General features: G+C 43.6%; 2 protein-coding genes across 3 annotated transcripts; both read left to right on the top strand.

Moving 5' to 3' along the window:
* The first annotated feature begins 37 nt into the window (after positions 1–37).
* LEPROTL1 (leptin receptor overlapping transcript like 1) lies at positions 38–3,278 on the top strand. The gene is made up of 4 exons (XM_054383045.1): positions 38–70; positions 531–606; positions 1,778–1,964; positions 2,968–3,278. Exons 1-4 carry the CDS (start codon positions 55–57, stop codon positions 3,082–3,084), a joined length of 396 nt encoding a protein of 131 aa, XP_054239020.1. The 5' UTR covers positions 38–54; the 3' UTR covers positions 3,085–3,278.
* Positions 3,279–6,444: 3,166 nt separating this feature from the next.
* Positions 6,445–20,344, top strand: SRP72 (signal recognition particle 72). 2 transcript variants are annotated; one of them, XM_054382936.1, is made up of 19 exons: positions 6,445–6,556; positions 7,861–7,981; positions 9,719–9,842; positions 10,352–10,495; positions 11,206–11,317; positions 12,536–12,567; positions 13,129–13,253; positions 13,341–13,398; positions 13,569–13,700; positions 14,048–14,176; positions 14,689–14,761; positions 15,299–15,363; positions 16,343–16,438; positions 16,862–16,965; positions 17,568–17,645; positions 18,257–18,394; positions 18,629–18,666; positions 18,957–19,116; positions 20,102–20,344. In XM_054382936.1, exons 1-19 carry the CDS (start codon positions 6,445–6,447, stop codon positions 20,274–20,276), a joined length of 2,016 nt encoding a protein of 671 aa, XP_054238911.1. In that variant the 3' UTR covers positions 20,277–20,344. The 2 variants fall into 2 exon arrangements, with proteins under 2 accessions (XP_054238911.1, XP_054238912.1); XM_054382937.1 differs by lacking the exons at positions 13,129–13,253; positions 13,341–13,398.
* Positions 20,345–20,502: the final 158 nt, after the last annotated feature.

Raw genomic sequence — 20,502 nt, 5'->3', positions numbered from 1 at the left:
CCGCTTCCCGGCGCGAGATCCTCCGCTTGTGCGGCTCGCGGGACGGGCGGAGCCATGGCCGGCATCAAAGGTGCGCAGAGGGTCTAGGTGGAGTGGTCCTACAACGGCCGTGGGGCAACGTTTTTTTCTCTGCTGCCCTCGGTGCGCCGCGCCGTGCCGCGAGGCCGGGGAGGCGGTTCTGGGAGGCCCGGCGGCCCCTGCATGCACGGGGTAACTCTGGTAGAGAGCGGGGAGGAAGGGACCGTGCGGCCCATTTCGGGGGAGGCGTCATAGCAGCCTCCGCGGGAGCTGGCGAGCTCCACTCTTCCGGGAGTCTGGGCTGCCGCGAGAGAGATGAGCTTCCCAAAGGGCTGCCCGCCCTGTCTCCCCGGGCCCAAGGGGATGGTGGTTCTGTCTCGGTGAGAGGAAAGCTCTAGCCTGGGCGTTGCTGTGGCAGCGCTGCAGCCGCGCTGCTGGAGGGCTACAGCGGTAGGTCTTTCATGCCGTGTACAGAACGCTTCACCTGCTGTCGGTTTGTGTTCTATTTGTAGCCTTGATTAGCTTGTCCTTTGGCGGTGCAGTCGGACTGATGTTCTTGATGCTTGGATGTGCCCTTCCCCAATACAAGTAACGTGCACTTTCTTCCTTTTTTTTGTGTCTATAACTCTAGAATAGTTTGGGTTTCATAATTATGGACTGATATGTGTGTAAGAGTTTTTTTGTTTTGGTTGGTTTGCTTTTGCTGTAAAAGATTGGGATTGGGATTGGGGAAAAGAACATCCAGGAAATTAATTCACCATAAAATTGAAGGCAACAAGAGCTACGCCTGGCTTCAGACTGTTAAAGAATTCACAGCCCTAATACCTCCAGTATTATCCTTCTGTGGATGATAAGCAGATAATATCTCCTGAAATAGACAGCAAGTGTGTGTTATTGGGGAAGCATGTGCATTTTCTCAGGCTACTTTGTGTTAGGCTTTTGGTGACTATCAGGTGGACCCTACCAGGTGGACCCTTGGCTATGTACCACACTTGGTAGTGCAGCATTTGGAATAATTGCAGCTACCATCTGTCCTTTCCATCTGTTGATTCCTATCTCTTGGTTTCTGGGAGTAGCAGACCAAAAATTCAGAGTCAGGCCTGTGGCTTTGACCCATGGAAAGTGAATGCTAAATTTACAAAAAGTCTCGTAAACTGATAAATAAATAGCAAATATCCTGTTAATAGTCTTGTTAGTGATTGTGAATTGCAGTTCTCTACATACATGACTTTCTTATGCCGTTTTTTTTTCAATAGAAAAGGAAGGAGATTTTTGCTATCACCCTTCAAATAATGCAGTAAAGTTTTATTCAAACAATGCCTCAGAAATCAAGTCTGGCAAGCTGTATGCAAGAAAGTGTTGCCAAATGCGATGCTGTAATTTTTTCAAGTTTTTGTTGGTTGTCTTCAGATAAAACAAATAAACACCACACTCCCCCCTGCCCCAGCCATGCAAAAAATGCAGAAAAAAACAACCAAAAATACCCCTTGGTGCCCCCAAGATCTGCTTAGTGAAGTCTTGGTTTATGAGTATCCTGTTAACGTTATCTTTGCTGATGCCACTGAGGTCAGTTGAAGCTGCTTACAAACATGATCTGTTTGATTAACGTCAGCTTGTTCCAAAGTGAAGGATTTGCTCTCTCTGGGCTCATGTCTGTCTTTTCCTGAATGCGTTTGCTGGATGTGGAAAATGCCTTGCATTGATTTCAGGAGGAACAGGAAGTAAAGCAAATTAACTTTTCTTCTTCTTTCTTTTTCAGCCAGTACTGGCCACTGTTTGTTCTGTTTTTTTACATCCTTTCTCCTATCCCATACTGCATAGCAAGAAGATTAGTAGATGACACAGATGCTACAAGTAATGCCTGCAAGGAGCTAGCAATATTTCTTACAACAGGCATTGTTGTCTCAGCATTTGGGCTACCGATAGTGTTTGCAAGAGCACAACTGGTTAGTAATATTTCGTCTATGATTTTTAATACTTTTTCCTAGAAGATTTTGTTGTTTGCAGGTTTTTTTACTGAAGGTAAACCTCTCACGCACTAAGCAACTTTTTAAAATATGTATATAAGATGCTTGCAGTGGGAATAATAAGAGTTCTTTTGACAAGAGAAACTAATAATAAGAACAGAGGTGTGGCAGAGTGTTGTGATTACCAATTGGTTCACATGGTCATGGAATAAACCCTAACAGCCTATATGCAGTGCAAAGAACCAAACACAAAAATGTGTAGAATACGTTGAAGGCAATTTAGGGAATAGCTGGGCTAAAGAAACATGAATAAACAATGCCTTTTGCACTCACAGTAAATTATATTGGTATTATTCTTTAAAATAGTGAGTTATTCCATCTTTCCCACTATATGGCCTTTTACTAAAATACTTTAAAAGTTGATTTTATGTGAATTTCAGAGAGCACTGCTAAGTCAAAAACCATGGAGTGCACTTTCCTATAATATCTTTTGGCAAGAACAGCTCAAGATGGTCAGTTTGAATGCCTCACACCCTTTGACTAAACCACTTACTCTCCTTGGAAAACAGCCACCTCCTTTTTTGTTACTAGGATATCTGCTGGCATATTGAACATCTGCATCCTTAAATGGTGGTTTAAAAAACACAGCATGGTTAGCACAAGTATAGCTGGGCTGCAGATGTGTTTGATAGTGTTGCCTATCTGTACTTCACTATTTTTCGATGTTACAGCAAAACAGCAGTGCCTGTTACCTGGCACTTTGAATGTGGCCAGAAGAAACTTCCAGTGCTGCTTGACTAACTGAACTGCTGATTTTTGGGGGGCAAAACCAGCCTTTTTTGTGTATCCACAATTAGGTACCACCTTCTTGCATCATAGACCTGTTGCTGAATTTTGTCTAGAATGCAACATTAGGACATTACCTTTTGTTTCATTGGTATTGGGTTCAAAACGTGTCTAATTTAATTCCCCTTGTTTGCAGATTTACTGGGGCGCGTGTGCACTTGTTCTTACGGGTAATACAGTCATCTTTGCCACAATCCTAGGATTTTTCTTGGTCTTTGGCAGCAATGACGACTTCAGCTGGCAGCAGTGGTGAAAGGAAGATCAGAGAACTATGATAGGCATCTTGTCATGCAGTGGCCATCCATACAAATGAGAGAATGGGCAATAAAGAGAAGTAGCATAGCAAGCCTCTTGAATATTCTAGATGTTCATTTCACCTTGTTTGTTCTGAGTGTATTGCTGTTGCTGACAGGGTTTCCACATTTTATGGAGTGGAGAGATGACTGATTTTATTTTTACCTATGATATGTTTTTAGGTGCTGTCTTAATTTAAAACTGTCACATTGTGTGTTTATGTGAAGCTTTAAATTTGGAACAAGAACATTTAAACATAGTTTCAAAGAAGTTTTAAAGTTGAGGGGTTTTTTGTTTGTTTTGATTCTTTAAGTGAATAATTAATAGTATGTTTCAAACCAACTTTTTATATAGGGATTACAAGCTAAATGGAGGTAGGAGATTGCACCACCATTGACAAGTACCAGATCAATAGATTGTTGCTACATTTTAGTAGAGGCAAGGTGGGGTGGGAGTACCAGTTGTAGATTTTTTTTTCTGCCCATACCTCAGACTGGGTAATGAATGTTGATAGCCTTCATTTCAGAAGAAGGCTGAGGAGCAGGTACAGTTTTTTGGGAGAAGTCCTAAATTTTAACATGGCTAGCATTTTAAAATACCTGCGTTGTTACCAGTTCTTGTGTGGATGTGACATTCAAGTAATCGGTACTTGTACTGATGCTATGAGATACAAAACTCAAGTGTATTGTAGGGGAAAGGAGAATGATGTTTAAATTGCATTTACAAAAAAAAACCTATCTTTTGAACTCTTTCTATTTATAAGTGTTGTATGGTTTTGAACTTTTAAGTCACCTTTTTGCCACAAAGATGGTAGAAAGTTCATATATGGAACTATTGGTCTGTGTTAATTTGAAGCATATACAAAACTATTTCCTCCTTCCCCTTTTTAATTTATTTTATACATAGTGTGTATATATATATATATATATAATAAAACAGCTTTCCAAATGTAGATTAAAACTTTGTGTTAAACTTGCCTAAGAATGATTTTTATTATTCCTCCTCTCTTCCTCCCATCCCCCAGTGCAGCTGAGACATGACTTTTTTGGAAGTCACTGGCTGAACTGATTTCACTGACGGTTTTTAAGTTCTTATGCACTGTTGGTTAGTAAGATTTAATGTTATGGCTGTAACTGTAGCTTGTGTTCTGTAAGATTGCACATGCAGTTTCAAATATTTAAGACAAGTTTTCTTCATACCTCTCAATTGTCTGGATTTTTTTTATTTAAAGAAATCTGCCATTGGACATTCCATCATGAAACAGTTGTTGAGTGCCAGTTAACCAGTTTTGACTGTACCACATGCAGTGATAAACTTGACCAAGCATACTTGTAAACTGCATTTTTGTTCAATTCTTTAAACAAAAGTCTAGAAAACTTACTGTACATAATTAAAACCTAATGATTGCTTTGGTTTCATTTAACAGTGGAACAGTACGAAAAGGCAAGTGATTTGCAGGTCTTGGCTGTAGTATATGTGTACAAATGTAGCAAAGTATAAAGCTTGACTATTTGAAGTTTGATAGCAATGGTAGTTACTTAAATGATACAGTCATGGAACTAATATAGGTAGGGGCAGCAGGGTTGTAGCTGCATGCACACATTACTTTGTTAATGTCAACCTAGCTATAAAATAAGCTCAATTTTATCTGTGCCAGTAGAGGCCCCAAGACCCTAGTGCAGAAGCCAGTCCATAGCAGATGGTCTTTCAGCAATAACTGCGTGCTTTACCAGCCTTGCTGCAATGGTGATGTTTGGAAGTGCAAGAAGGCTGTAGAACCACTCATTTTCGTCACCTTTTTTAGTGAGACTTCTGTATTCCTGTCCCCAGCACAATGGATGTTTCAGAATTTTCCAAACCAGTGACTAGAATTACAGTTCTCTGCAGCTCTTGCGCAGGAGGAACACATAGAGCTTGTATGAACCTCCTGAATCTGTTACCAACTCCTTTTTTTGTGGTCAGGAACTGTATTTTCTTTTTTTTTCCTGTACTGCCAAGCCTGCTTCTCCATGTGATGCTAGTCTCTGGATCACTGGCCATAGAGCTGACTGTGTATGTGTTGGCAGCACGATGTTTGTATATTAATTGCATTACAGCGTTACCTTTTTTGCTCGCACACTGCGTACATGCAGTATTGCTCCAATTTATGAGCTTCACACTTGAGAGGTATGATCCTTCCATATAATATGCACTGAGGTAGTGTTACCATCCTTCCAGAGGGGAAAAACTTTGACTGATAATTTTAAATAGCAATCTTGTTCTGTCTATTGAAATACTCTAATAAAAGAGTGATTTGTTTAAAGTATTAATTGTTCTGTTCTTTCTTTAATGTGGTTGCCATTCCCGTTGAAGAGGTGTCACCAGATCAGATTACTCAGTAGTCCTTCAGAGTGAGTCCTTCAGTATGCAGGTCATTTACCATGGACTACTCTACAAAAAAGAGGGTCAATCATCCAGGACTGTCATAGATGCACTGAGGTGGCTCTGCTGGTAGTATCTCACATGTACAGGTGATCTTCAGTTTGTTTGAAGTCTGAATGCTGGTTTGTTGGTATTATACCTTTGCCCTCTGCCATATTTGTAACTTTATATTTTTTACTAAAAATCCAAGATTTTTTTTTTTTAGTATTTGTAAACATTCACAAAATTTCTTAAATTTGGAAATTAATGACTGGTGGCAGTCTTTCAGCAGAAGAAAATAATGGGAACTGGAAAATCCTTTGGGGGAGGGGCAGTTACCCCATCTCCACATGCCCTCACTTTGGTCATATCTCTTGGCTTACTGTTTTTTTTTTTGCTTATGCTGAGAGGGGAAGAACCTGGTTAAAATATTACCAACAAAAAAAGTCCTTAAGCTGCAACAATGGGAGAGAAGTGGAGCTGAGTAATTTGGCAATAAGCAAGATGCTATAGCTATACACATTTTTTTCATGAAATCAAAGTAAACTCACAGTAAGTCTGAGCGTTGTGAAGAAAATCACAATGCATCAGCTCAGCAGGGGGATCCCCCGTGCCCACTGTTAGGCGTTTCTTGGGGAGAAGGCCGGAAGATGGCGGCGTGAGGAAGCGGACACGGAAGGGGCCTTAGGCAAGGGATGGCGTCTGTGTGAGCGGGCCGGGGCACGGAAGACGAGAGCCACGCGCACTGATACCGGCGTTGTGATAGGGCGAAGCCGACGGAAGAGGCGGGCGGGGGGAGGCCGGGGGGAGGGCCTCCGCGCAGTCTCTCGCGACGTGGCGGCGCCGCATACGGCCCTTCCGCTTCCGGGGAAGCCAGCGCCCCCCGCCTCCTCGACGTGTTTCTCCTCCCGGTTCCAAAATGGCGGCGGCGACGGCGGGCGGCGCGGGGGCGGCAGCGGCGCTGTGGAGCGAGGTGAACCGCTGCGGCCAGAACGGCGACTTCGCCCGCGCGCTCAAGTCCGTTAACAAGAGTGAGTGAGAGCGCGCCGGTCGCGCTGGGCGCTGCTGTCTCTGGGCCCTTCCCTGTGTCTGCTCCTCCGCTCCGCCTCGCATCTCTTCCTGTCGGGGTCGCTCCCCGTGGCCTCTGCCTGGGCAGGCTTGGCCTTGTGCCAGATCACTGCGACGGGGGTACGGCCGTGGGTTTCCGTCGCGGTTTCCGTTGGTAGGCTTCATATCGGGCTTCGGGAGCAGGCCTGCGGGAAAGGGTGCCCAGCGGTGCTTCGGTACCTTCTGGCGGTTTTGCTGTGCTATGGAGAGAGGCAAAAGCGGACGGGGAAGCCCATTCTGTGGGCTGAGCCTTTCGAGTTACTCGTGGGCTTTCCTTCAGGTTTGGTAGTGGGAGAAACGAGGGTTTTTCTCCCTGGGAACTGAAGGAGTACTGTTGTGCATATGAACCAACTGACTTGGGAATGGTAACTTGCGTGGGAGTGAGAGCTCATATCGAGATATGTTGTTTTCATAGTTTGGCGTCCAAAATGGGATTGCAATATAAGTCATGTTACGGCTTAAAGTTCTCTCTTTGCTGTTTATAGGCAGTAAGGGCTCAACTCCTATCATAGAATCATTTAGGTTGAAAAAGGCCTCTAAGGTCATCAAGTTCAACCATCAACCCAACACCACCATGCCCACTAAACCATTCCCTGAAGTGCCATGTCTACATGTATTTTGAACACCTTCAGCGATAGTGACTCCACCACCATCCTAGGCAGCCTGTTCTAATGCCTGACCACTCTATCAGTAAAGAAAATTTTTCCTGATATCCAGTCTAAATGCCTTGACAGTTGGAATCACGTGAAAAAAAAATACTAAACCCTATTTATCTTACCCTACTTCTCCCTCACCGTCTTCTACTGGCAGAAAATAAAAGCATATGAAGTGACTACATGTCAAGAGCTGTTCTATTCTACATAAGATGCTTTCCTTCCTGTAACACTTCATGTGATGCTCAGGTTTTGACACTGTGTCCTTTGCCTGTAAGAAACATGCCAATGAAACGTTTGTCCAGGTGTGTACAGTGTCCTTGGTGCAGCTCTGTTCCAGGCATGTTAGCACAGTGGTCACTTAGTGCAAGCTTAGCATTTATACTGGATTCTTTATGCTGATGGGATTTGTTTTGTGATCAGAGCCAAAACAAGCTATGCCAGGACTCTTTTAAATGGATGTGGCTGGTTTCTGTGATGGGTTTTTGAAACTGTAGCAACATATGGTGCTTGTAAGGTCTTAATGTATCTGTTAATAAGTTAGATCATTGTGTTGACATTGATTTCTCCTCCAGTACTACAGATCAGCAAAGACGATGTAACTGCACTTCAGTGTAAAGTAGTGTGTCTTATCCAGAATGGGAACTTCAAGGAAGCCCTCAGTGTAATCAACACCCACACTAAAGTGTTAACTAGGTGAGTTGTGTTTTACTATGCTTTACAAAATATGAAACTGCCAGTCCTTGAGAAGCTGCTGCAGCTTCAATGGAGAGGACTAATAGGCAGTAAAATAGCAGGAGATGCTCAGAGCTATTTTATTTCTTAGTGAAGCAGGTATTTATTCTGGATGTGAGAGGTGGTCTGGCTGAGTTTGAGACACTGTAGCATCTTGCTCTTACTGTGTAAAGAATTGTCCCTGGTCTAGTTTTCAGCCACCTTCGTGATCTGATGCAGTTGAGCACCATAGCTGGTACACAGGAAGAAGGCAGATTTTATAAGGAGAGAAGGGAGAAGCCCTTGCCCAGTGGCAGTGAGCTGTTAGTTTTCCGTGGCTTTCTTATCATATTGCTCTTTGGGGTCCTTTGCCAGCCTGAAGGTACTGCTTCAGCTTTTGGAGTCTTACAAGGCCTTTGTGAATGTTCTCAAAATTAGGACCTTGGAGAAAACTTGTGTTAGAGAACAAGTCAAGCTTCCCATTTGTGTCATTAAGCAGACTGATTTTCTTCCTAATAAAGATGATCTTGGTACAACAACTAGGATAAAACTTGCCACCCAAAAACTGCTTGGCAGCAAAACTTTTGTATTTCAGATACTGCTCTTACTAAGGAACTTCCCAGAAAAGGGTGTCGTAGTATCAGTGTGATGAAACATGCCCTTATCTATGTTGACATCTGAATAAAACATAGTTATGTTACTCACAGATTCCTTCTTTCCTTGGACAGACAAGGTTTAATTGAAGTTTTTTTTGTCTGTTTAGGTTTGGGGTTTTTTTTTTTTTTAGTATATGATGATGAGGAGGAGTAACTTACCTAAATTCAACTGATTTCATAGTTATCCCTACAATTTCTTTAGCTTGGCTCTGCTGTTTGCTTGTCTCTCTGTCCTGCAGAGAGGTGGTTCTTGCTCTGTCTTGAAATTGTCCTTCCTGCAGTTCGGCTTCCTGATGACTTTGCTTTAATTTTTAATGCCATTTGTTTGTTTTCAGACTACCTTAATACTCAGCTGGACAAAATAGGTACCAGTGATGAACTATTGGAATCACCGATTAATTGTCCTTTGGCTTAAGTGTTAACTTAAGGGGTGGGTGGCATGTAGCATTCAAGGCTCTGTTTGTTGGATAATGCTTCCCTGCCAGTGTGGGCTTGCTTTGAAGTCAATTTTATGTGAACATTAGCCAACACTTTTGCTGCAGTTCTGCTGCACTGATATTTAAAAATAGGTTAATGTTACCATTGGCTTAGTAGCAGATTGTAAGAGGGACTGTATTTTATACCATTGCCTTTCTCTGAGTGGATTGCCTTTGGAAGTTTGAAGTAACAAGCTCTAATGATATGAGTTCTCCTTAAGAAGGAGTCACATAATGAGGTTTGGTGTTATTTTAGCTTTAAGCATTTGGTTTGCATAATCGGTAGGAGGCCAAGGGGAGGGGGATTTGAAATGCTTTGTGTCTGGAAACACCAGAAAAAATAAACTCTTTTAGGTGAAATTTCAATATTCATTCTCTGTGGAGCACAAAGTAGGTTTAAGATATTTTAAGTGCTCGTCAGATACATAGTTCAGTAATCTGGGGTCACATACCTCTGATGTTTGGCACTTTGGAAATGTAGCAGTCTATGACTAATTAGGGCTGCTTAAACAAGTGTGTTCAGGTGGGTGAACGCTGTTGAATGAAGACTGCAGTGCATGCTATCAGCCTTTATCTTGTCTTTGCAGTGATGTTATTGCCTTTGAGAAGGCCTACTGTGAATACAGGTTGAATCGTATTGAAAATGCTCTCAAGACCATTCAGAGTGCCAGTCAGCAGACAGACAAACTGAAGGAGCTTTATGGACAAGTGGTAATGATTTCCCTTCCTGGATCTGGTCTGATAATAGCTGTCTGGCTAAGGGGAAGGAGGATGGAAGAGAGCTTATGAGATTTATTGGTAGTTGAGCTATCTGTTTGTGTTAGCTACCTGTCCAGGAATGGCTTGCAGGACCTGACACCTTGGGCATTGGAAATGAAGCAGAAAAGAAGCTGTGTTTCTTTTCTGTTTTCTCTGTGGTTGATCAGAACGTTTTTTTACAAAACCTGGCTGTCTTGTCTCAGCTACATGAAAGACTGTTCATTTAGTCTGTCTTGCAGGGAGGTGATCTAATCTGGAAAACGGCTTTTTGAGAACAAAACTGTGTAAATTGCTTTTAAAGAATGTGGTTTAGGAATAAGAACTGTGCTCTTTGTGTGCAGGTATCTCAAGTCCTTGCTAACATGATCTGTAGAGTTCATAGGGAGGGAGGAAGACAGGAGGTGTTAGTTACTAGCTTGCACAAGGAAATGCTATTCTGAAGGCTAATTCCTTCCTCTCAGTTGTACAGATTGGAGCGTTACGATGACTGTTTGGCGGCATACAGGGATCTCATCCGCAATTCCCAGGATGAGTATGAAGAAGAAAGAAAAACCAACCTCTCTGCTGTTGTGGCAGCACAAAGCACGTGGGAGAAGGTGATGCCAGTAAGTAAGTGTGTATGTGTATGTTGGTAAGAGAGACAGAGAGTAAAGGATCTGGAATCACAGATATTTAACAGGATAGAAATGTGTTGCTGTCTCCTAATGACTCCTTTTTGAGTGTATTGAAGGTCACCTAATGGTTTCCTCTCTACTGTTCATGAGTTATGCTTCACCTTTGACCTTTAGGAGACTCATAGTAGTAGATAGCACAGCAGAAAAAGGATGTTTATCTCTCTGACCCTGCATGGTGACTAGCACTTTATCTCTTTTCCCTCTTGGCCAGGGTAAAGCTATCTGCTTTCCTGAACCATGTTTGGGAATATCTTTATTAAGGAGCAGGGCAGATTGTAGCGTTGTCATTGTTTCAGAAATCTTTGTCCTTGGAGTGTGCAGAGCATGCTTAGTTTTCTATTCAGAGCTGTGGATCCACTTTGTAGTTCTTGAGAGCAGTGGTTCTTACCTGCTCTCTAGGTAGTCCCCGAGTTCAGGCTGGAGTTTTGTTGCTGCCTTGTCAATTGCCTCTGACTTTGTGCAGCATGAGGGAAGACCACTTGCACTGTGACTTATTTGCCAGGTGTTTACCCTTTTAAAATTGTCTCATTTTGCAAGGAACAGTTTGAATGTACATGAAAACTGTAGTTTGTATCCACTGTCTGTCAAATCTCTATACATCAGTTGGTGTTTATGCAGTTTACTTTTGCTTTTCATGCCAGGAGGATTTGGGCCTTCGAGAAGCTACCTATGAGCTGTGTTATAACAGTGCATGTGCATTGATTGGGCAAGGAAAGTTGAATGAAGCCATGAAAAAACTACAGAAAGCAGAAGGTAAAAACACGGTGAGGTGAGAGGGAAGCTTTGTTTGATAAAAGTAGTTACTTGTTCTCTTTAAACATGCTTAATCAGAGAGAAAGAGGTTTTGAAAATTTAAAAACTGACTAGCAGCAGGATTTGTTGTAATTTTTCAGATGGTTTCTGGCAGAACTGGTGTTTCTGTAGAAGTGTTCCTCTGCAGCGCTTTTTCAAAGCCATGTGGTGTCTACCATCTCCTGGCTCTCTTACAGCTTCCTAATTGGTTTTCAATGCCTTTGAGAGTTTTTGAAGTAGAAAGTTGACATGAGTGTTATCTCACAAGCATGAGATGTTTCATGTATTCTGACTCCTGGTTCTGTTAGTATATATGTAAACATATACTATAAAAAGAAAAAATACTTTGTGGTCTGAGTTAGGTGTGAAATTGTTATAAGCCAGTAAACGAGCTGGTTTTTGTGAAGAGGATTTTTTTCTGTGAAGTAGAAGGGAGATTTTGTGTGTATGTGTTTAAAAAAAAAAGAAAAAAGCAGCCCACAAACCCCAAACAAAACAAGAAACCCCCACCTCCAAAAAACCTAAAGGCTGCGAGGGGAGAATTAGGAAGAATTAGTTGATTTCTGATATAATTGCCTTTGCAGATAATTAGGTAATTTTTTTCTCGATTTTGATGACAAAATTGCAGCTCTTCCATACAAGTGATTCATTGGGCATGTGTAATTTGAGGCTGTGTGCTGTGACAGTAGTCCTTTGGAGAGCAAAATTGTAATGTTCTGGAGAGGTGTATGAGAAAGTTAAAAAGTGACTGGTGTATGTACTCAAAACTGATGGAATTGCTGCCCCATAAAGGGTGGTGTAATCTGAATATTGCAGGCTTGCAGCGCTTAAAATAATTTCCAAGATGGTGAGCAGTTACAGCTGAGTGATCTCTGTGGAAAAGATCAGGAGCTAGGTTTAAGGAAGTTGCTCAGGAGGGAAAATGAGTGTGTGACTCTGCTCTCAAGAGTCTGAGAGGGACAGGTTCTCCTGTACATTTGATATTTCTTCTGCATCATCTGGTCTTCTCTCTCATCCTCAGTCCTATCCATTGTCAGACTTGTAGTCTGATGTGCCCTTGTAATGCTGCAGAAAGTTCGGGGATATATGCAGAAAGTTCCCTCGTGCTTCTAGGCTATTTTTTTCCTCCTAAAACCATCTAAATAGTGTTCTTCAATTTTTATTTTTTTTGCCTTGTAGAGCTGTGCCGCCAGTCGCTGTCAGAAGACTCTGTAAGTTCTTGATGTTGTTCTGGAAAAAGTTTGCTTTGCACCAGCATGAATGAGGGTGCAGCCATAAAGCGTGCTGCTGATAGCCGGAGCACAGCCAAAGCTGCTGTGCAGTATTGCCCAGCAAGACCTGCACTGCTGATGGTACCTGCTGGTTGATTGCTGCTGTGTGCCTTGCACAGTTGCCTGTGAGTGGGATGGTACAAGTTGTCTGAAACCTCCATGTGACCCACCCCTGCTGTAGGTGAACATACTGAGTGAGTGGTGGGAAACAGGAAATCTGTGGTTGCTGTGCTTGGTTCAAACAGAGGGGCAGACTCAGGGAACAAGTTAAGGGTATTTTCACATTTGTGCAAGAGTAGGTGAAGTTTTCTTTTCTCCTGGTTTAACCCAGACATGCTTGTATTTGTGCTGTGGCTACAACTTTCACCTGTAGTAGCTGGGGTATTTTGCAGCTAGCCACTGCCTGAGAGAGCTCATAGACATTTGCCAGGAGAATGCTGAAGCCAGGGAAAGAGAGGTGAGAAAGCAGCTTTTTTCTTTCTTGCCTTGATTTTCCTTCAGGATGTGACAGAAGAAGATATTGAGGCTGAACTGGCCATTATTCATGGTCAGATGGCATATATCATGCAACTGCAAGGTCGTACAGAGGATGCTCTGCAGCTCTACAATCAAATAATCAAGCTGAAGTAAGGGCTTTTCTAAAATAAATGCTCAGTTTTCCCTCTGTCGAGAGACCACTGTTTAATAATTGTGCTTTCTTATTTTGTCTGCAGGCCAACTGATGTAGGACTACTTGCTGTCATTGCAAATAACATCATCACTATTAACAAGGTATAGAGTTACTTTGCTGCTTTCAATGCATTTACGCATTGCTGCTTCTCTGGAGAGAAGGGAGATAACTGGGAAAGACTTTCCTAAACAGCACTTAAATTAGAGACTTGGAGACCTTTTCTCCTTCATGGAATGTAGTGAAATCTTCTCCTGATGTGTGATTTCCCCAGGACCAAAATGTCTTTGACTCAAAGAAAAAGGTGAAGCTGACCAATGCAGAAGGTGTTGAACATAAACTCTCGAAGAAACAGCTGCAGGCGATTGAATTCAACAAAGCTTTGCTGGCAATGTACACTAACCAGGTAGTGGCAACTGATCTGCAGTAAGTAGCTACAGATTTACTGCACAGGAGTGAAGGCAAAAATGGATATGCAGCAGTGCTGTGCAAGAAGATGTGTCTGCCTGGTTTAGGTCACATAAGTGAAGAGCCAGTTGTGTAGTGCTGCTCTAGAGGGGACGGTGTGGCGATGACTAGGAGACAGAAGGAGTGTCTGGGGTTATTACATGCTAAGGGGACTTGTTTTAAGTTCTGTGTATACATTTCAGGGAAGCCATCACTAGCATCTCCTCTTAGGTACAACTGGGGTGTTAGCCCTGCTAGGTGCATGCAGAGGTTGAGAAAGCTGTATTCTCTCTTCCTGCTTCTCAGGCAGATCAGTGCCGCAAGCTGTCAGCGAGCCTGCAGTCGCAGAGCCCGGAGCACCTGCTCCCTGTGCTTATCCAGGCAGCACAGCTGTGTCGCGAGAAGCAGCATGCAAAGGCCGTAGCGCTTCTGCAGGTAGGTTAAGAGAAAGTATTCCTTTGGCCAAGCTCCACTTAAACCTGTGCTTTTTGTTCTCTGCTCTTTCCTTTAGCTTTTCTTGTCTGGTTTAAATTTCCAGGGGTATCTGACTGTGCTAATTTTGGTTTGGTTTAATTCTGATGGAAAGTATTTACACTCAGCTGAACCATGCTGCCTTTAAAGTGAAATAGTTCCCTTGCACCTCTGATTTTTATGCTTATGAAGCTGTAGTAGATTTTGTTCTAGGCTAAGCAGTGGCTCCTGCTTGTAAGCAGTTTGCAGCAGACTCTTTTTTGGAGAGGGTAAGTGGCCTGGGATGTAAATCTGAGAGGGTAATGGGCCACTGGCACACTTTGGGGGCCCTCCTCTGCTGTATGCTGAATCCTGCCTGTGTTGGGAAGCTTTGTTTGGCTCTTTGCAGCTTGCTGTGACTGAGCATGAGATGATTCACCAGACCAGCAGCCTGGTGCCCACACACATGCTGAGTTGTTCTTTCCTCTGGCTTTCAGGACTTTGCAGACCAGCATCCTGCCAATGCAGCTGAGATCAAGCTGACCATGGCCCAGCTCAAAATTGCTCAAGGTATCCAGTGTCCTCTTTTGTTGAGAAGTGTCTGCACATGGTAACAGTACAAGGGATGAGAGGAACAGACAATTTTTGCTTCAGTCACTGTTGTGACAGGGGTACAGAGAAGAGATGCTTTCATTCATGTATTCTATATATGTGGCTGTGGCAGGAAAATGGTCATAGCCTAACATCTGGATGTCCAGGCTCCACAGATCCCTGGCAGAGATGGGCACAGGCTTTATGAATCATGGGGTTGAATCTGTTCTTGGGTAGGAGGGTCTTGGGACCAGTGTGGGACTCCCTGGTGCTACCATTCTTGTATACAGTTGGGCAGTGCAGAGTTGCTCCTGGAAGAGCTGCTTAGAAAAGCAGGATGTGCAAGAGCAGAAAGGTCCCTTGTTGTGAGCCCTGATCTTTATTCCTGGAAACAAGGGAGGCATTCTGAGAAGGAAATTGTTATGTCACCATCATTTACCTTTGCCTGGAAGTTCACAGGCAGGGTGAGGTGTTGCTGTGCCACTCATTGTATGTTCCTCTCTCTCTCGCTTCTAGGCAGTGTCACCAAAGCCTGCATGATCTTGAGGAGCATAGAAGAACTGCAGCACAAGCCTGGTATGGTAAGCAAAACTCAAACTTAACTTTGTGAAGCTTTTTTCCTTGTAGCACAACTTAGTGCTGCGTGCTCACTCTTGCCTCTTCCCTGTAGTTTTCACTTGACCTGAGCATCTGCAGGGAATTTGAGTCCATCTTCCTTGTCTTGGACAAAGGTGGGGTTATAAATTGCATCAGGAGGCTTGAGTTTAGCCACAGAAGTACTCTCTGCTTGTCAGCAGAGATGCTTTCTGCCTATGTTCCCATTCTTGTAATCCCTCAGACCTGTGTGTTGACTGGATTTACTTGTATAACATGACTAGATCAGCTCCTTCCCTGGTATGTACCACTGGGAAGGTTTTTAAGCAGTGTTAAGAAATCTTTAGGTACTGGGGAGAAAGTGCCATGTGTTCCATCCCCACAGCATCATCCTGGTCTACAACATTGTCTGTATCTGGTATTTCAGAAAGCCTCATCAAGTGAAAATGCTGAAGTGTACAGCATAAGCATCTTGAGCAGCAGTGGACAATTGTAGGTCTGTTCCAATTGCAAGTGAGAATGATAAAAGTAATTTGTGGTGGCAGTCAGGAGTACCATCTCCTTGCCCTGGGTTACCTTTATTTGTGACTGGGGTGTAGACGAACAATTGGTGTCTGTATCGTCTCCAGTGCTAATTTCTTTTTGTACGTCCCTTGGAATAGAGAATGGAGTTTCTGAAGAACCTGTGCTGAGTGGCAAGAAAAGAAAGTGCCAAGACAAGAAGGTTCTTTCTATGAATGCAGTCTTAGGCTTGTACTATAGGAGAAAGATGGCTGGGGACATTTCTTTGGACAGGACCTATGTAGGAAGGTCTTACCTGGTTGTCCTGCCTCTTACCGTAGGTTTTTAGACAGTAGAAAGCTCCCATCAGCTCTGGTTATATGAAGTCCCATCATTTAACTGCTAACTCTGCCTGTAGACAGCTTGTGTGAAGGTCTGCTAGAAGCTGCTTTTGAATGTTTGCAGGTGTCTGCGTTGGTGACAATGTACAGTCATGAAGAGGACATTGACAGTGCAATCGAAGTCTTCACACAGGCTATCCAGTGGTACCAGCAATTCCAGGCAAGTCAGACCAGAAGAGCTAATGTGCAAGGTTTTACCTCAGTCTTTCCTGTCTTGTCTGACTCAGCTTTTCCTGTTGATGCATAGCCCAAGCAGCTCATCTGGTTGGGGGTTTTGAAGATCTGTTTTGTTGAACATTCATTTTATCGTCACTTCATTATTTTAGATGTGTTGCAAACAGGGAGCAGCAGCTCCTGTCATATTAGGAGAGTGCCCAAATATAGCAATCACTTTCTCACTGATTAGAAAAGAAAGCATTGTGGAGCAGCAAGCTGCCTCATCCCATGCAGTTCTGCCTCACATCCTCCAGCGCAAAGGTGATCTACTTTCTGCATGACAGAGTGCTAACTTAGTTCTCCTTGGCCAGAGCTGGAATCCATGCTGTGATAATGAGGAGCTAATTAGGGCTGCTGTGTCTTTCAGCCAAAGTCTCCTGTCCATTTATCACTGGTAAGAGAAGCTGCCAACTTCAAATTAAAACATGGCAGGAAGAAGGAAGCAATCAGCGACTTGGAGGAGCTCTGGAAGTGAGTTGGGTGGTTGCTGAGCAGGAGATCTCTGCAAGCTGTCTGGTGCCAGGCAGTGTTTGACAATGTAGGCTGACTGGTGGCCATCCTGTAGAGTTGCCTTTGTACAGGGGCTCCAGTGCAAAGCCATATTTAGGAAGGAGTGGGGGAAATTAATTTCTATAGCTGATATGTACTTGAAAGCCTGGTTGACTTGTCCCAGTGAAGGTTGCTTTGGGGACTGGGATGCATATTTTTTTCTAGTGCTACATAAATCATGGTGTCTGGGTTCTAGTTTTTGTTATGTACTTGGTGAAATTTTTTTAGGAGACTATTAACTTGCCTTTTGCTGTGGGACCTGAGGAAGGTGGTGTTGGTTTTGTTTGTTTGTGGGTTTCTTTTTTTAAAATTTTAATTGCTTGTTTCATGATACTGTGGAGATGTTTGCACGTCCCTTTGTCCACACCGGTGGTCTTTGGTGATGTGCTCTGGAGGAGATTGATGTGCCTATCCCCAGAGATAGCAATTATGGTGTAGCAACAAGTACTTCATGGTGATATCAGTCTTTGGGATGAGTGTATACCCTGGTAACTTTGATTTTAATTTTTTTTTCCCCTATAAAGGCAAAACCCAAAAGATGTGCATACTCTGGCACAGCTCATCTCTGCCTACTCCCTGGTGGACCCTGAAAAAGCTAAAGTGTATCCTTTTTACAGTGGTCAGAACAAATAAAGAGGTGTTTGGGCATTGTTCCCTTGGATTTCATCTGTGTGGGGAATTTAGATGCACTCTCACCTGATGAAAGGAAAGGAACATCTCCAGAACAGTTATATATCCAGGTCAAGTTGTCTGGAACTACATTATTTCCCTAATTGATTTGACTGTGGGATTCTAGGACTCTTTTGTCTTTGGCTACCAACTCTCTGAGAATTGATAACTTTAATATTAAATAGAACCAGTAGTAGGAGCTCCTTCGTGCTCTGGTAATGCGACTCTGCCCAATAAGATGTGGCTAAGCTCTCACTGACCCAAAATACCCGATTCACTTGCAGCTTTTGCTACCCTGAGCAACTTTCAGAAATTGTTACTTCTGTCCTCGTGTCGAAGGGAAAAATGAGGCAGATGGTGATTAAGCAGCTCAGCTTCAGTAGGACGCTGATGAGAGAACTAGAACTAGCCCCATAGACCTGTCTGGTGTCTGCACTGCTGACAGGCCAGATTTGTTTAAGCGAAAGTTGCCTGTTGCTCTGGACAAAGCTGGGTATGTATCTTTTTGCTTGCTGGTTTGCATCCCTGAACTCTTTCTTTGCAGTCTTAGCAAACACTTGCCTTCCTCGGACACCATGTCACTGAAAGTAGATGTTGATGCGCTGGAGAACTCCCATGGAGCATCCTATGTTCGGAAGAAAGCTGGAAAGCTTACTGGAGACAACCAGCAGAAGGAGCAAGGGTAAAGCAGGCTGCTGTAGGTCTGGAGCTGTTGTTCTTTGGGATGGCACAATAATCACACCTGGTATACTGGGGGCATTGCTGTAGAAGGCAGGCTAGTGGAAAGCGAGCATGTTTAATTGCAAAGAACTTCAGGTAGCAGACAACCAAGTTTTGAGAGAGATGGGAATGGTTTAGATTCTTCCAGAGCCAGTTTTTAACTGACTTGTCTGCTGTTTCTCTTCTTGCTTTTCAGACAAGGGGATGTGAAGAAGAAGAAGAAAAAAAAGAAGGGTAAGTTGTATTTCCTAGCTGTTGACACACATGGGTCCAGAGAGAACACAAGAGTGTTTCTTCAAATAGCCAGCCTTCAGCTCCCCAGGAGCTCCCCCTTTGCTGGTACTGGGTCCCTGTGACGTCAAATGGGCATCTTTCTGTGGAAGTGAGAACAACATCCTGACAGCATGATGTGGGTTGTTGAGCAATTTGTGCTTCCTGGCTACTGACATGCCATGTGTATCCCTTGGTGATGCCTCCAAGTATGTTGACTCAAATCTCATTTCCTGGCACTGGATATTCTGCAGGAAAGCTGCCTAAGAACTACGACCCCAAAGTGACTCCTGACCCTGAGCGGTGGCTTCCAATGCGAGAGCGTTCCTACTATCGTGGACGGAAGAAGGGCAAGAAGAAGGATCAGGTTGGCAAGGGGACTCAGGGTTCAACTACAGCTGGCTCCTCTGAACTGTAAGTACCAGTGGGTGCAGGGCTTGGGATGGAGAATTGCACCTGGGCAGCTGGGAGGGCTGGGTTTGTGCTGCCTTTCTGTGGCTGTGTCACTACACCAACTGCAGGTAGCACGAGTGAAGCTGTACTTTGCCACTTGAACCTTCTACCAGCGGCTCTACTCAAACATCCTTACAGGTTGCTGAAGACCAAAATGATATGATAGGCTTGCTTGAAGGTGCCAGGATGCAAATAAAATTCTCATAGCCTTTCCATCTGCTTTTCTTATCTTTGACAATGAGATGCATTGTGCATGCTTTTTCTTGAGCTATTTGCTTTGATGTCTTTTGGCAGCTGGAGACCCATTAGCCATGGTTTAGGAAAATACTATACTTCCTTCTAAGTTCACACTGATTATTTGAGCTGAATTGGGGTTTAGCATTGTGTATGAGGCCTGACAGCAGGATGGTGGCTTACTAGCATCTGAGAGAAGGAAGTGCTTCTAAAATAATAGCAATAATTTCTCCTTACACAGCTATCTTAAAATAGAAGCATGAAAAGCTTTTTCTGGCGCTGTTGGCTTGAGCGTTGTTTGCTAGGAGAGCTGGCACTAAGATGCCTTTGTAGTTAAGGAGAGAGAAAGGATGTTGGGTTTGCACTGCTTAAGTGTGGGGGCCTGAAAGGCATCGTGTGTTGCATGAGCTGTCACTGTCTGTTCAAAAGTTAGCTTTGCTTTCATTGTTGGGGACTTAGGCTACATAGTGAATATCTGTTAGAAGGTGATTGCTGATTGCCCACCCTTTGAGACATGTTCCTGTCATCCATCAGCCGTTCTGTGTATGTTGAAGCTTGTTTAAATCTCCTTGCATGAGTACCCTCCTATACATAATGCTACCTAATGCTGTCTTAGGGGGCAGCTGCTGTTTGTCAGCTTCCTGTAGTAGTGCCTCATCTTGTAAGTGGTTGTGAATCCATGTGGTATCTCTTTCTCTTGTCTTACCTGCAGGGATGCCAGTAGAACTGCCAGCAGCCCACCTACCTCCCCTCGGCCTGGCAGCGCTGCAGCTGTGTCAGCCACAAGTAACGTCATCCCTCCAAGGCACCAAAAACCTGCTGGTGCCCCGGCCACCAAGAAGAAGCAGCAGCAGAAGAAGAAGAAAGGGGCTAAAGGAGGGTGGTAAAAAGCAGGATGTGTAACCTTCCTCCCTCAGTAGGCGATTCCGGTTGCAGAATAAAGGTCAAAAGCAAGTGCTGGTGAAAGACTTTTGGCATTCACATCTCTGTTCTGCCTGTCAGTGGTCTGAGGGTAGATGGTCTCACACAGGCACCATGATGTGTTTACATACCAAGTTGCCCTCACTGTTCTCACATTTGCCCCCACTGTGATTTAAGGTGTTGCCATCAAAC

This window comes from Indicator indicator, chromosome 8 (genome assembly GCF_027791375.1).
Source record: "Indicator indicator isolate 239-I01 chromosome 8, UM_Iind_1.1, whole genome shotgun sequence".
In the NCBI taxonomy this organism is placed as follows: Eukaryota; Metazoa; Chordata; class Aves; order Piciformes; family Indicatoridae; genus Indicator; species Indicator indicator.
This window is presented reverse-complemented; position numbering and strand designations above follow the sequence as displayed.

Excerpts from the sequence above, each read along its gene's own strand:
- SRP72 (XM_054382936.1), top strand. The coding sequence starts at position 6,445 with ATGGCGGCGGCGACGGCGGGCGGCGCGGGGGCGGCAGCGGCGCTGTGG. Across the intron at positions 6,557-7,860 it reads GCTCAAGTCCGTTAACAAGA|TACTACAGATCAGCAAAGAC; the intron begins GTGAGTGAGAGC and ends TTTCTCCTCCAG. Across the intron at positions 12,568-13,128 it reads AGTCGCTGTCAGAAGACTCT|GATGTGACAGAAGAAGATAT; the intron begins GTAAGTTCTTGA and ends ATTTTCCTTCAG.
- LEPROTL1 (XM_054383045.1), top strand. Across the intron at positions 607-1,777 it reads TGTGCCCTTCCCCAATACAA|CCAGTACTGGCCACTGTTTG; the intron begins GTAACGTGCACT and ends TTTCTTTTTCAG. Across the intron at positions 1,965-2,967 it reads TGTTTGCAAGAGCACAACTG|ATTTACTGGGGCGCGTGTGC; the intron begins GTTAGTAATATT and ends CCTTGTTTGCAG.